The 16,115-nt window shown below is 41.6% G+C and overlaps 2 protein-coding genes across 13 annotated transcripts in view; both read left to right on the top strand.

Annotated features, from left to right (window-relative positions):
• Window positions 1-12,318, top strand: part of ppfibp2b (PPFIA binding protein 2b) — a 64,419-nt gene extending 52,101 nt beyond the window's left edge. For 10 of the 11 annotated variants that reach the window (XM_061221197.1, XM_061221198.1, XM_061221196.1 and 7 more), the window contains 9 exons: window positions 2,083-2,218; window positions 3,274-3,408; window positions 3,872-4,022; window positions 4,638-4,749; window positions 5,177-5,265; window positions 5,380-5,502; window positions 5,913-6,038; window positions 6,182-6,370; window positions 7,186-8,099. In XM_061221197.1, coding sequence (XP_061077181.1) covers window positions 2,083-2,218; window positions 3,274-3,408; window positions 3,872-4,022; window positions 4,638-4,749; window positions 5,177-5,265; window positions 5,380-5,502; window positions 5,913-6,038; window positions 6,182-6,370; window positions 7,186-7,383 — 1,259 coding nt within the window. In that variant the 3' untranslated portion in view covers window positions 7,384-8,099. Of the gene's footprint in view, window positions 1-2,082; window positions 2,219-3,273; window positions 3,409-3,871; window positions 4,023-4,637; window positions 4,750-5,176; window positions 5,266-5,379; window positions 5,503-5,912; window positions 6,039-6,181; window positions 6,371-7,185; window positions 8,100-9,135; window positions 9,199-12,181 lie in introns of those variants that run through there. The other variant, XM_061221204.1, reaches the window with a different exon arrangement.
• rep15 (RAB15 effector protein) lies at window positions 9,132-16,115 on the top strand. Of its 2 annotated transcripts, XM_061221207.1 has the most exons (3): window positions 9,132-9,198; window positions 13,015-13,086; window positions 13,323-16,115. In XM_061221207.1, the coding sequence occupies exon 3, from the start codon at window positions 13,362-13,364 to the stop codon at window positions 14,103-14,105; it is 744 nt and encodes a 247-aa protein (XP_061077191.1). In that variant the 5' UTR covers window positions 9,132-9,198; window positions 13,015-13,086; window positions 13,323-13,361; the 3' UTR covers window positions 14,106-16,115. The 2 variants fall into 2 exon arrangements, with proteins under 2 accessions (XP_061077191.1, XP_061077190.1); XM_061221206.1 differs by lacking the exon at window positions 9,132-9,198 and having other exon boundaries at window positions 12,953-13,086.

Raw genomic sequence — 16,115 nt, 5'->3', positions numbered from 1 at the left:
TCATGCCTGTTGTAAAAGTGGTGTTATGTTCATAGTGAGCTGGGATTGTACTCCTCAGAGAAAACAGTTAAAGCAGCAGTAACCAACATTCCGACGGTCACAATGTTGTGAAAGCATTTTGAAATCACCCATTGGCTCTGCCCACAGAGAAAGACAGACAGCCCCTCCCCCCCTCTTCACACGCCTCATTGTGAACGAGCCTCAACATTTCTAGCTATGACTCCTCGACAGGCTTACAGGATCACAGATAATTAATTAATTGAAGGCACAGTTGTCTGGCAAGAAGACAGTTTAGGTAAATTAATTTCTTAAAATTTAGATCTTACTGCGGTCCAGCAGCGTAAACTGTGGGTCACGAGTTATAGGGGAGAGATAAGTGGAGTGGTTATCCTCATGTGACGTACTGCTAGCAGAACATTCTCAACCGGTTGAAAATAGGACAATACATTTAAAACACCTACTTTTCCCAACCTAAAGAATGGGCATATTTAAGTCTTCAATGCCCTCTTGTGCAGATTGCATATACACACCTAGAAAGTGAGACCAACCACAATGTTACTCCTTTAAAACTCAATATTTGCATCAAGCTATGTGTATATGTGTGCTAAGGTCAATCTCGTTGATTGAAAACAAGGGCTCTGGCCAAATTCCTGGGGTCTGTTCCACAAAGCAACATTACAGAACTAGCTGGATAATTGCACAAAGTAAAACCTGGAACAGCTCTTTTTACATCAGTCCATGTTCCAGATATGGGTGGGGTTCAGGCTTTACATGTTAGCCAGTGAAGTTAATGGAAATGCATAATTGACTGTTCCCTGATATCGTTAAAAAAAAAAAGTATTTGTTCTTTAAAGAACAAGCCTGTAATATTGTAAAATTACCATCTTTAAGTGGTCCAATGGACAACAGTGTTCCATAAAAAAAATAGTGTAATAGGAAGATGAAATCTGAAACACAACAAAAACACTAACTCTGTCTATTTACAATGTGCCATTTCTAACTGCTGATACTCACTCTTCCCTTTGCTGAGGTTTGCATGGGCTGCAGTGCACTTTGTATTCACCTGTCACCGAAGCCTTTCTCCTCCTCACCTTGACGTTCCCTTGATTTCCGCTGCTGTCTCTCCTCTTTGCATTCTTGTGTGGCTTTCTGCTTGTTGAATACCAAATGGCTGAAGATCGTTGCAGGAGTGCCAGTGCTCCAGCTTTAGGTACCGTACTCTGCGTAACCCCAGTGCATGCGTACAGATAGCACGTTAGCACGACCTATGGAAGCACCGCCGTTCTCAGACCAAGCCCCCGGCCTTTGATCTTAAGTAACAGAAACAGCTTTTGAAACAGCTGGTAGCTGGTTGACCAGTTCAGACTAGCTCAATACTCAACATGGTTTGACGAGCTCAACCTAGGTCCCTATTTTTTTAAGAGGTCAGAGCTGGGGGAGGGTGCTGACAGACGTTCGCTTCCACAGAAACCTTCCCTGTCCACTGCTGAACTGGGATTTTATTATCTCCAGAGTGGCTGCTGTTAAGTGGTAGAAAGTGGTACCATGTGTGTCTTCCTGCACATGGACAGCTGCCTCTAGAGAATGAGCATGTGGCTTGTGACACTGTAGATATGCATGGCTGTAGCCTGACACTCCAAAATGCTTCTTTTTACTTTTTACAACTTATCACATTTAAAATCAGAACACCTGCCACCAATAAAGGGTTGCAGCAAGATTGCCATTTCATCGTCATTAAGGAACATTCAGTCATTTTATTTTACTGAGGAACATGAAAATGAATTCAGAATAATTGCCATGTTTGCTTTTTTACCACAACTGTAAATTGAACACGTGCAGCAAACTAAAGTATTTGACTTTAAGAGACTAACGCAGAAATGTTCCCTTTGCATCCTGCATCGCTTTCGTTTGGCTCAGCGTCTCGTTGGAAGCAAGAGCTCCTTGGCATCGGTGGGTTGGGCGGCCCATCTTCTTTTGCATGGCTATATTTGTGTAAGATGCCCTGGAAAGACAAGCACTGGAAATAACCACAAAAAAATAAAACAATTAAAAGGAGCCACGTTTTTTTTTCTCCCTTTGCAGGAAAGACAGAAAAACTTGATGACACAACCTCTTCTGACCTCTCGCCTGTGTCATCCGGGGTGGATTCAGGGCAGCAGTCACCCGTCTCCCCGGAGAACAAGAAGAACCATAAGGGCATCAAGAAGTTCTGGGGAAAGTGAGTTCAGGCCTCAAATCAACCACTGTTTAATCAGCCAGTGTTTAATGCTGGCCATTAATCTCCGGGAACTATAATCATCTGCTCCTGGCAAGGGTCTGGAATCTGGGCCTGAGGGAAACTGATGCCCCACTTGAGGTTGTATGAAGCCTGTCTCAGATATTAATTTATTCAACAATGCACTGGGCAGGCAGAGTGATAGGCATTGTGCTGTTAGTATGAGGTCTGTTTTATGTGCCTGTAGTTGCACATGCAATGCTTAAATTAGACAGCAGGTGGCAGTAAGTTACAAAATGTCACAGGGCTTCCTTTGCGTGGTCACCTATGCTAATTAACCCGATTGCACTCTGAAATTGTGTTCCTCTTAAACTCAGTGAAAAGATATAAACGGCACTCTCTTGACCCTCTGGCTTCTTACAAGGATACAGTGATGTAAAATACAAAATGCTTGCTCAATAAGCACAATGACTGGTGGTGATATTTGTACAATGGTAGTTCGGCTGTACAGAGATTGGTCTATTTTAATGATTCTTTTAAGCTATTCAAGCTATTTGAGTAATTTTCAATTATTTATTCCAGCACTGATAAAGTTGTTTTTTTAGGAGGGCAGAGCCAACTGCTGAACTGGGATTTGATTATCTCCAGAGTGGCTGCTGTTACGTTTGAAAGTGGTAGCATGTGTGACTTCCTGCACCTGGACAGCTGCCTCTAGAGAACGAGCATGTGGCTTGTGACACTGTAGATATGAATGGCTGTAGCCTGACACGCCTAAACGTTTCTTTTTACATTTTTACAACTTATCACAATTAAAACCAGAAAACCTGCTACTAATAGAGGCTTGCAGCAATTGGCATTTTATCATCAGTAAGGAACATTCAGTCATTTTATTTCACCGTGGAACATGAAAATTAATGAATAATAATTGGTTATTAGCAGGTTGCGGTGCTGGCCAAATTTGGGTGCCCTTGCTGTTGTGACATAAGGCCCGCATTGTGTTGTACAGAGATGGGTAAGACAGTGAGACGGTTTTTGCACACGTCGTCTTCCCCCTCCAGGATTAGGAGGACCCAATCGGGAGGCCTGCACAGGGAGAGAGACGACCCGGAGGCCGCAGAGTTTCGGAGAGGGGGGCTGCGCGCCACCGCTGGCCCCCGCCTGGCCCGCAGCAGCGACGGCGGCCGTTACGCGCGGTACGGGGCCTGCTGACGCTCCACGTCATTTCCCACAGCTACACTGCCCTTCCCACAGAGCAGGCCAAGTATTCCTCACAGTGCATTGCAGGGAAACTGAGAGGGCAAAAACACAATACCTGTAAAACGTCGTCCTCTCAATAGCCAAAGTCTCTTTATTGTGACACAGTTCCTACACAGTTCACTCCATATGGATGTAGATATTAAGCTAGTTAAAGTGCAGACTATCAGCTTAAACTTGACTTGAAGCTTAAAACTGATAGTCTTAAGATTTAGATTCGTATTTAGATCCATCCAAATGAACCCTTTGATTAGTATGCTTGACATATGAGATGAGACACTCAGTGGTGCTGCTATTTCACTTATATGATATGATATGATATGATATGAGCTTGTACAAGGTAGTAACAGCAGTTGGGTTGTATTAATCTGCTGTTTGTTTTAATGGTTATCTCTGCTTTAGAGACAGGGACACCCCCTTCTCCAAATGGACTGCAGAGCAGGTGTGCAGCTGGCTGGAGGACTATGGCCTGGGCCAGTATGTGAACCTGGCCAGGCAGTGGGTCAACGACGGGCAGACCCTCCTCTCTGCAACGCCCCAGGACCTTGAAAAGGTCAGAGGTCAGAGGAGATGCAGTATACTCCTACTCTCCCGTCTTTTGAAAACTGATCAGCTGTCCAGTGTTTCCACAAGTTTCCATGTCAAAAAGCATCCTTGTAGCAAAGTGGTCACCTTTAAATCACGCATCTCCAATCTGGAATGGGCAGTATTTCGTATACATGGATTACACAAGAAAAATTATAAAACTGTGAGTACACCGCAAAAATAAGACACCAAGGCCCAGGAGAAATAACCACTTTTTAAACGTGTTTGCAGATATTGCTCTAGTGAATCACTGAAAAATAAGGCAAACCTCAAAGCACCCATCTACCATCTGTGTTGTGAAAGAATGAATACTAATAGTATTTATTATAGTATATATTTCATATGTATTTCATATTAGGTTTGATCTTTGTGACACGTGCAAAACAGCTATTCACTCTTTTGATTTTTAGTTTACTATTACATTTTTGTGTGGTATCTTCAAACATTTTAGTAAGTTTTTGTTCAGTCCATTTCCTGTGACTTACCGCAGCTGCGTCCACAATAAAACAAGCCTTAGCAACGTGTATATACAGGTGCTGAAGTGGTCATAAATATTTGTAAAACATCACTGCAATATTTACAGGAAATGGGAATTAAGCACCCCCTACACAGGAAGAAGCTGCAGCTCGCTCTCCAGTCTTTCAGTACCAAAGCCAAAGAGTGTTCATCAGAACTGGACCACATCTGGGTAACACGTATGTATGAGACTCAGCTAACATCATCTACATGGTGGCTTGTACAAAACACAACATACTGAAAATATATTTGTGTAATGTATCCAATAGTATTCAAATTTAAGCAAAGTTTATATGGTGAATGGACAAATTATTGGTGCTTTCCAGTATTTTTTTAATTAAGGAAACACCTTACTGAGGTGCAAACCAATGGATAAAACGTTTAAATAATAAGCTCACTTTGCTCTTTAAATTATGCTAAATGAATGCTAAATCAGTTAATCATATCAAGTTAATCATCAGTTAATCATATTTTCAAAAATATTTACTATAATATTCCCACTTTATTGCATTTCTGTAAGGGCAATCTATGACTGTTTGTTTTGCTGCCTGATTTTACTACAGGAGAGGGGAAAACAATGATTTTTCCACTGCTTTGTCTTCACAGGCTGGCTTGATGACATTGGCTTACCTCAGTACAAAGACCAGTTCAATGAAGGAAGGGTCGATGGCAGAATGCTTCAGTACTTGACAGTGGTAATGCAGTCCTGCTTATTACAAAAAAAAAAAGATTAATTCAGTCAACATTATGTTCTTCCTCTTTCTTATGAGAAAAGGACGGAAGGCTAAAGGTTTTGGTCTTTTCCACAGAACGACCTTTTGTTCCTCAAGGTCACCAGTCAGCTCCATCACCTCAGCATCAAGTGCGCCATCCACGTCCTCCATGTCAACAAGTTCAACCCGCACTGCCTCAAACGCAGGCCCGGGGACGAGGTGAGGGGCCGGGGCCCAGTGCTTTGACCGCCTCCGGTCACTGTCAGCCTTCATTCAACCAGTCTATTTATCTAATACGTCTTGGCAGAATACAGTACACAGGACAAAACAGAATTGGCAAATTACACAGTGTATGAATTCAAATGAACCCTTTAAGGTTTGAGATCACAAATACGTGATTAGAATGTGCTTTACTGAACATTCTAATGCTGAGGCAACAATCACTACTATCAATACTAATTGAAAACAAGTTTTGAAAATATGTTTGAAAAACTTACTCTTCAAATGGTAAAAGAATTGGGGAGATTACAGCTAGGACTTATGAAGAGCAATGAGGGGAAACGGGTAGAACATTTTTGCATCTCAGTCAACGCTCAATAGTCTAACGTACACTGTTTTTTGGTCGACAGAACAAGACGTCCCCCTCGGAGGTGGTGCAATGGTCTAACCACCGGGTGATGGAGTGGCTACGTTCGGTGGACCTGGCTGAATATGCTCCCAATCTGAGGGGCAGTGGGGTGCATGGCGGACTTATCGTGAGTGCCTCCACTGTGTCCCATGAATAGCTGTGTACCCCAAGGACCCTTCCTTGGTCCTTGGAATCTTATCTATTGTACCTTTAATTAAGATCTGAACGACAGGTTTCACAAGCAAATAATTGTTGTGTTGTGGTTGGCAGATTCTGGAGCACCGCTTTAGCTCGGACACCCTGGCCATGCTCCTGAACATCCCTCCACAGAAGACCCTCCTGCGGCGCCACCTGGCCACCAACTACAGCACCCTGGTGGGCCTCCAGGCCCAGCAAGAGAAGCGCGAGTACATGGAGTCGCCCGGCTACGCACCCCTGACTACCACTGCCAAAGTCCGGGTAGGAGCTGGACCATTAAATACTTCCTCAGAACCATAAAATACTTCTTGAGAACCAGAAAATACTTCCTCAGAACCATAAAATACTTCTTCAGAACCAGTGAATAATTCCTCACAACCCTAAAAGACTTCCTCAGGACCATACAATACTTCCTCAGGACCATACAATACTTCCTCAGAACCACAATACACTTCCTCGGAAACATACAATACTTCCTCAGAACCAGAAAATACTTTTTCAGAACCATAATATACCTTCTCAGAACTCTAAAATACTTCTTCAGAACCAGAAAATACTTCCTCAGGACCATAAAATACTTCTTCAGAACCAGAAAATACTTCCTCAGAACCAGAAAATACTTCTTCACAACCCTAAAATACTTCCTCAGGACCTGAAAATACTTTCTCAGAACTCTAAAATACTTTCTCAGCATAAAATACTTCTTTAGAACCAGACACTACTTCTTCAGAACCATAAAATACTTTCTCAAAACCCTAAAATACTTCCTGACAACCATAAAATACTTCCTCAGAACCACAAAATACTTCTTCAGAACCAGACAATACTTCTTCAGAACCATAAAATACCATAAACCATAAAAAGCCTTAGGGCTGCTCCCATTTGAAAACTGGTTTTCGAGTTTTAATATATTTGTTTGCAAAACGGTTTGGCTAGGATAAGCAAGATGTTAAGTTTTTCTTATCACTGTTTAGCTTGTTTAAAAAAAACTATGTACAACATTCTGGATGAGAATTAAGGGTGGATCAGCTTGCCTGCGGCTCTGTTCTCATTGTTTTTCACAATGACAATTTCAGCCAAAGAAGCTCGGGTTCTCCAACTTTGGGCACCTGAGGAAGAAGAAAGGGGAAGATTCTACGGACTACGTTTGCCCGATGGACCCGGCCCTGCCTATCGCGAACGGGGCACACAGGCCCTATTCGGGGTTCAGGGGGCTGAGCCCCATCTTTGACCGGGACACAGAAAGATTGGAGCAGGTTGGGCAAAACAGCTGATGTTACCCCACCCATCCCTGCCAAGCTTGCCACCAGTAATCCCCCACCCCTCCACCTGTCCACCTGTCCCTCGCCCTCCCTTTGCCATTGCATTAACCCCCAGCTCACCCCCCCCCCCCAACCATGGGCATGAGCAGACACCAGAACGAAGGGATATTCACCGCGAGATCCCCGTCGGGTCCATGCTCCATGACCTTGGAATCAACCTGTGGAATCAACATTTCAGTCTTGTAACAACTGCTCCATCATCTCTCTCATCACGTTAATGCATAACAATCATGCTATATTTGTTAACAAGGCATATTTTTTGTATTTTGAGATTATATAATACACTTTGTGTCGTGAAAAGAAATTCAGCTTACTGTATCTTCGATTTTTTGGATCCTAACAGATATTTTTGACTGTTTTTTTTTACAGACAGTTGTGTAATAAACCTGTGCAATATTTGCACATTGATGATCTGATATTTATGTTCATTGGTTGATAATGTAATGGCATAAATACCATGAAATTCTATAACTACATGTTTTCGAAGAATATATATAGATCATGAATATTCCATTCTGTTATTTTGGTATAAAATTACCTAAGTATTTTTATAGATAAATATACTGTTGTAATAAGTAAAGCATTCTGTCCTCATGTCATTGTAAATAGTCACTGACTATCCAAAACCAGGCCGGACTACAATAATGAATAAATCTCATAAAAGTCAATGATGAACAATCTTGTCTCACACAGTGCATGATCAATCCTTCTGAACTGAGAGCTAGAATCACAGTTCTCAGACCGCTTTACATGGTAAATGGTGAGCCTAGATGGGTAGCATAGCCAGTTATCATCATGTATTCTCAAGTTCTTACTTAGGGAACCACACATAACATGACCATACCAACAAAATGTATTAATTCTGCACATTTTGTATTGTTTATTATTCAGTTTTGTTATGGCAAAGGTTTTGCATGACAAATCAAATACTGCAATGAGCTGCAATAACATGACAGCGCATGTTTAACCAGTGTCAATCTAACCTGCTTTCGTCAAGCTTTCCTTAACTGTGCAATGTCCATTTTATGCAAGATGGAAAAATGCATGAAGGAACAAGAATATCCCCTCATGCATCATGTTGGGGCTCATCTAAAGGTATGGACCTGTGACTTTTCTTTGCAAACAAATAATGTACCATTCTTAAAGGTGCTGACCATATAAAATCATACAGTAATCAAGCATCCTAATTAATACGACCTTTACTAACACACACAAACCGAAGTTGAGTAAAACTTTCATACAGGTTGTACATCTGTGATATAATGTGTAATGTGTGATACAATGTGGTTGTTCATGTTAGTAATGTTGCATCTTTGGAACGCAGGACAATATCAAAATCACATATATAAAATGTACTTGTGTTCTGATAAAAAGTGAAGTTTTTGCCATAAAATGCCAATTCACAATAATAGCTGTAATAGCAAGTAATGTATGTCGTTCACAAGCTTATTATGATGCTCGAAACAGAAGCAGGATCAAACTAGTGGGATGAAATAAGATATAAATAATATTTTGGCGTTCTGATCAAAATTATTTTTTGCCAAACAAGCTAATAATATTCAAAAAATCGTAGAAGCAATTTCTGTTTTATTTTACTCATCTTGAGCAAGCTAGCTTGGTGTGACATCTAATTTTTGACACTTCATTCAAATTAAGTGCTTTCTCTTTGAGAATCGAGTTTTGATAGAGGGCATGAACTTATAGGTGGCGATAACTGGTGGAACGCTACAGATAGAGGCTCTCTCAGAAGGCATAAACAACCTTACAGTAAGTATAACCTAACCTGTATATTACACTAACACTGATTAATTACAATAATTGAAATTGTAACCAGATTAATTTTTTTAGTAATCCACCCTGTACTGCAATTTGCAAAGTAATGTTAGGCTCCCAACGCTACACTAACGATACCAATAAAGACGGTGACATTATTTTAGGAATCAGAATTGTAGTAGCATACTTTATGAATGTATATACAGCGGGTAAAATAAGTATTGAACACGTCACCATTTTTCTCAGTAAATATATTTCTAAAGGTGCTACTGACATGAAATTTTCACCAGATGTCGGTAACAACCCATGCAACCCACACATGCAGAAATCAAACCTTAGATGTCCATAAATTAAGTTAAGTGTAATAAAATGGAATGACACAGGGAAAAAGTATTGAACACATGAAGAAATGGAGGTGCAAAAAGGCACCAAAAGCCAAGACAATAGCTGAAATCTATCAGTAATCAGAAAGCAATCCTGCCCCTTGTCAGTGCAAATTAATATCAGCTGGTTCGGTCCCAACTGATGGCTTATAAAAAGGTGTCTCATTGCCAAGGTGTCACACAAGAAACATCTCATGATGGGTAAAAGCAAAGAACTCTCTCAAGACCTTTGCAACCTTATTGTTGCAAAACATACTAATGGCATTGGTTACAGAAGGATATCTAAACTTCTGAATGTTCCATTGAGCACTGTTGGGGCCATAATCCGGAAGTGGAAACAACATCATTTCACCATAAACCGGCCATGACCAGGTGCTCCTCGCAAGATTTCTGACAGAGGACTCAAAAGAATTATCAGAAGAGTTGTCCAAGAGCCAAGGACCACTTGTGGAGAGCTTCAGAAAGACCTGGAATTAGCAGGTACAATTGTTTCAAAGAAAACAAAAAGTAACGCACTCAACAGCCATGGCCTGTATGCACGCTCACCACGCAAGACTCCATTGCTGAAGAAAAAACATGTTGAAGCTTGTTTAAAGTTTGCTGCACAACATTTAGACAAGCCTGTGAAATACTGGGAGAATATAGTCTGGTCAGATGAGACCAAAATTGAACTCTTTGGATGCCATAATACACACCATGTTTGGAGGTCAAATGGCACAGCACATCACCCCAAAAACACCATACCAACAGTGAAGTTTGGAGGTGGGAACATCATGGTGTGGGGCTGTTTTTCAGCATACGGCACTGGCAAACTTCATGTAATTGAAGGAAGGATGAATGGAAAAATGTACCGAGACATTCTTGATAAAAATCTGCTGCCATCTACCAGGATGATGAAGATTTACATTACATTTACATTTTAGTCATTTGGCAGACGCTTTTAATCCAAAGCGACTTACAAGTGCATAGGTTCTACCATAAGTCAGAGCATCACATCCAGAAACTAGCAAAATACACAGGAAATGCTGTTCTAAACATAGTTGTCATCAGAAGTGCATTTTTTTTTATTTTTTTTTGTCTTGGGAGGGGGGGGGGGGGTTAGACAAGGATAGGGATATCAGAAAGGAGGGGCAGGGGAAATCAGGAGGGAGGACTAAGGTAGAGTTTGAAAAGGTGGGTTTTGAGTCTGCGTCGAAATAGGGGGAGGGATTCTGCTGTTCTGACAGTGGTAGGCAAGTCATTCCACCACTGAGGAACCAGAACGGACAACAGGCGTGAACGTGCAGCTCGACCGCCAGGTGCACGTAGAGAGGGAACCGTAAGGCGACCAGAGCTGGCAGACTGGAGTGGTCTAGCTGGGGAGTAGGGAGTGATCAGGGATTGCATGTAAGGTGGGGCAGTCCCCTTAGCAGCCTGAAATGCCAACACTAGGGCCTTGAAACGGATGCGTGCGGCAATAGGAAGCCAGTGGAGGCCAATGAGAAACGGAGTGACATGAGCCGACCTGGGCTGACTGGTGATCAGGCGGGCTGCAGCATTCTGGACCAGCTGGAGGGGCTTGATGGCACATGCTGGGAGACCGGCAAGATGAAACGAGGGTGGACATTTCAGCAAGACAATGATCCCAAACACACAGCCAAGGAAACTCTCACTTAGTTTCAGAGAAAGAAAATAAAGCTGCTAGAATGGCCCAGCCAATCACCTGACTTGAATTCAATAGAAAATCTATGGAAAGAACTAAAGATTAGAGTTCATAGAAGAGGCCCACGGAACCTTCAAGATTTGAAGACTGTTTGTGTGGAAGAATGGGCCAAAATCACACCTGAGCAATGCATGCAACTAGTTTCTTCATACAGGAGGCGTCTTGAAGCTGTTATTACCAACAAAGGCTTTTGTACGAAGTATTAAATAAATTTAACTAAGTGTGTTCAATACTTTTTCCCTGTGTCATTCCATTTTATTACACAAAACTTAATTTAAGGTTTGATTTCTGCATGTGTGGGTTGCATGTGTTGTTACCGACATCTGGTGAAAATTTCATGTCAGTAGCACCTTTAGAAATATATTTACTGAGAAAAATGGTGACGTGTTCAATACTTATTTTACCCGCTGTAGATGTTGGCTTTACATTGATCTTTTCTTGACTGGCATAATTTAATTTACATTTAAGATCTTTGTGTACATTGCACTGAAACTAATCTGTCAAACAGCAGATGTTCTTAAAACTCTGTGGTGGATGCATTTCTGTTGTATTTCATTGTAAGTCACTCTAGTTCAGAGGGTTTGCTAAATTAATGTAAATGATTCATTACTGGCTAGGATACAAGCTTCCTTTGATGACATTGCACTGATGTCGTTATTAATGCAGCACTCAATGTGACTGGTTAGGGAACCACCGCACTAGCTGTAGGCTACGGTAGGATGCGAAATGCTTCACATAATTTCACTTAAAATTAGGTCTACAAGCTGAAGCTTTAAAGGGTAGCCTATGTGGTCGTTTTCATTTATAATTTTTGTTAGTCGTCGCTTGTAACGCAAAACTACAGGTGTGATGCTAACCGCTAACCCCTGCCCCTCACACTTCTCGCTTTCAGTACTTGCTAAGCCATGACGAGGTGTTGAAGGAACTGAGAAGGGGGCAAAAGGCAACACTCTGAGGACTCGCCAATTAACACCGAACTGACCAAGGGAAACGCCCATACCTCATTTTAACTTTGAAGGCTTTACCAGCAGTTTTTACGGGTTTACCATTTTTCAGAGGTGGCAGGACAGGTTTTCCGCTTTAAGTTGCCAAGTATTCCCACTGCCTAACCGGCGTAGACGCATTTTGCCTATGTTGAGCTGAACCCTATTTAAAAATGTGTAATTATCGCGTATATTAGATTTTAGTGTTCATATCGTCTATATGGGACATTATAAGAAAAAGTTGTGAAATGTTTATGATAAATACAAAGAGTTCACGACATAGCCTTTTGTTTATTCAAATTATTCAAATGAAATAGCCTTTTTTATGAACGCAACAATATGGCTATACTTTTATATTCTATCGTAATATATGAGCTTTAGGAGTTTGTTTTAATCTCCTCTGTATTCTGACACTGACTTCCACATGAAATGTCAAACAACCACACCCATTTAAGAGTACTTTTGTTGTTTTCAATAAGTCAGAAACAGGTTTTTTTCTACCTCTTTGGTGATTTGCAAGATTACGGGTATGTTTGCCAACAGACAATATAGCCTTATCAGAACAAAGTATTTAAGAGAGTAGACAATCCCAGCCCAGAGGGAGTTTTATGTAAATAAGGAAGACCATTTGAGAGTCAAAGCAGTGGCAGCACCAGTACCAGTAAATTCCTCAGTATGTGATGAAAAACTAGCAGTTTTTACCTTTGATCCCCAGCCTTCAACAGCTTGCATGTTCCAATAGGTATCCAGAAAGGACTGTGGTGCTAGCCGTGTTACTCCTAACAAAGCTAAACCCGAAAACAGACTGGTGCTGGTAAGTTTCATTACATTACTTTTATCTACTGGTAGTAATTAGATGAGCATTTTAGTAGAAAATTTTGTTTGGACAGAAACTCAAACACCAAAAAGCTTTCCAATGAAGAATTGAATGTAAATATTTGTTTAGGCCTAGCTACATTGATAGTTATTGACAGTTATCCTATTATACAGCTAAAGTTCATTAAGGTATTGTGCACTGCGCAAAAATGACTCAAATGTATATGCTTCTAGTACATACGGGAAACAACACTGTGAGCAGCCTCTTCTAACATGGGACAATTAATAGCCAAAGCACGGAGTACAACCGGCGCACTCAGAAACCTCCTAAGGATAAGGAAAGTGGGCCCTCTGGACTCCACTGTCCTCTTCGGGGCCAGCATCCTGCTGGCAGCTACCCGGACCAAGGAGTACCTGCTGTTTCAGGACCCTGAGAATAAGTTTGTCCCCAGCCCTAGCACCCTGGATGAGATCTTCCTGATGAACTACATCTCCCAGAGTGTGCTGCTGCAGATCACCGACACGGTAAACTGCACCGCCATGACCAAAGAGCAGAAGATCTTGCTGGGCACCGACTGGGTGTGGGCGGTCATCGAAGAGCCGAACAAGAACCCCAAGATCCAGGTGGCTGTGCAGGTCCTGCACCCATCAGACGTGGCAGAGGAGGGAGAAGAAGAATCCCCCCCGGAGGCTTTCACCGAGGCCATGGAGATGGCCCACATGGAGTCGGCCGACAAGACCAAGGCCGAACGGATGATCGAGTTCTGCTCCTCCATCGGCCAGGACTGCTACGCCCTCTTCCTCTTCTTAGGCCGCCAGAGCGACCCCGGGAACATCTACGGTGTGCTCAGTAACAACTTCCACGCTGCCGTCGGTAAGTGTGCCAGGATCGACCCGGCTTTCATCGAGAACTTCTTCAAGGGGTCAAAGTCGTTCTCCACGCCGGCTGGCATGCTGGAGACCATCATGCAGAGGACACAAGACGAGCCTCTGACACTGACCATCAAGTTTACTTGACTCTGATTCTGTCTCCACTCCAGGCCTGGGAGACACCATGTGTCCGCTGGTCTGTTGGAGGCAAGTCCGTGTTAGCAGATAAACCAAGTTGTTTATTTTGTTAGTATATTAGCTAATTTAGGGTGGCTTTCAATTATTCTTGGCACTGTCAAACAACTGATCATACTGAATGTTAAACCATTTTTTCTTGTCAGAGAACTCAAATGCAAAAAACTTGAATCTCTCTTTGGACAAGCAGGGCTCATGAAAACACCCATATAGTCACTTTTAAAAAAAATTGGCTGAAGTGAAACTATTTATAAAGCACCTTTTCATTCCAGTAAACAAGAAAGAAAACCCAGCAAGTAAAAATAAAAATAAAACTCGATCAAATGAGTGCTCAACTGAAACAGCAAACCTGCCACACACAGTCTGGGTCCCACCAGGTACAGGGTTGAGGGACACATTTAACCCCTTTATCTTAAAGGAATCTGATAGTTTTCATTGATCTGATGTACACCCATTTGTATGTCCACACAAACGTCACTGTGACCAAAATGTGTTTGTGGAACATTAAAACTGGTGAGGTTTTGGTGAAGACAGAGTGCAATAGTTGTAGCTTCATCCAAATACCTGTAACAAATAATATAGTTTACAATGCATACTAAATGTTTATTTTTATTTTTTATTAACACAGTAAATGTATTCCCTTCATGAGACAGAAAAGATTATGACTATTACTGAGCAAGAGATAATCCACGTCAATGCAAATTTGGGGAGGGTTTTAATCAAATGCAACCAAAACTCTGCAAGTATGTCTACTAATTCATCTATGGTAGCAAGGACAGTGTTTTACTTTGTTCATCAGTTCCAGATGGGATCTTGCAAGTCTTTAAACTTCAGCTCCACTTGGTGGAGATCGCTGCTTTGCAGGTTTGTGACCTCTCACAAGGATCAGGGAGAAGATGCCAAATTCCAGGAGACTCTCAGAGATTCTGGGAGAGGTGGGAAGCTTGTGCCCTGCAATTATTTTACAGCAGTACATTCCAAGGAGTCACCAATAAATTGCAGTATATAGAGCCTGACGACTTTTAAGATAAAGAAATGGACATTGAATGGTTTTGCATTCATCCAATATGGAAGACATGAAAATGATAACTCAGGCTTTAAATATTGACTACTTCAAACCTTGAACACTGTGGGGACTGTTGGCTTTGCTTTTATTTTTATTTTCTCATTTTTTAATTAATATATTAATTGCAATCATTATTTTGGTCGAAAGACAACTGATTGGGTCTACAAGATGGAGAGTCTGTTAGTCATTATAGTAGAACTCAAAAGCCTGCTGGACCCCAACTTTCTAAGCCTGGAATTGCCTCTCTCCATTCTGTCACGGTTTTCGCCTGAGGAAGGCTCCATTTGTAGCAGGGAGAAGTTAGGCAGACACATGTATTGGCTCATGGGAGGCGAGCCGCATGTGACATTAAGGACGTCACATACCAGAGGCCGTCCACAATTCCTGTAGGCAACTGTATTCCCGCTTTGCAAGGAGAGACGCCATTACTGGTTTTTAAACATTTTAAAACCGATTAAGAATGGACTGTGCAATACAACTGCGTATGAACTGACTAAGGGCCTCACCCCTTTCATCTCATTGTGAAATAAAGACCTGAACTGTGTGAGAGTGTGGCACTATACTGACAGCTCCAGTGGAACCTCCCAGTTTCAGCTTGGGGGTAGAAGGCAAAACAGACACAAAATATATATTTGCACAAGAGGGTGGGCAAAAGAAGAGATATTTTATCCCACATGTCGATGCCTCTGACCTCCTGTAACCCAGTATCAGCAGAAGTTTGTGTCACAGAACTGGCAAAAAAAAAAAACAGGCTGAACAAACAGTAGTTATTCAAACTGTATATTATAACGTTAAACCTGTTGTGCAACAAACAAACATAATAATGAATATTTTTATTTTATTAAAATAGGCCTAACTATTTTCACTATTGACAAAATAAATGTAAAACACTATTG

Source organism: Conger conger, chromosome 15, assembly GCF_963514075.1.
Source record: "Conger conger chromosome 15, fConCon1.1, whole genome shotgun sequence".
In the NCBI taxonomy this organism is placed as follows: Eukaryota; Metazoa; Chordata; class Actinopteri; order Anguilliformes; family Congridae; genus Conger; species Conger conger.
Note: the sequence above shows the minus strand (reverse complement) of the source record. Positions and strands in the feature narration are given on the sequence as shown.

What these genes read in the sequence shown, in the direction of transcription:
- rep15 (XM_061221207.1), top strand. Translation starts at nt 13,362, where the DNA reads ATGGGACAATTAATAGCCAAAGCACGGAGTACAACCGGCGCACTCAGA.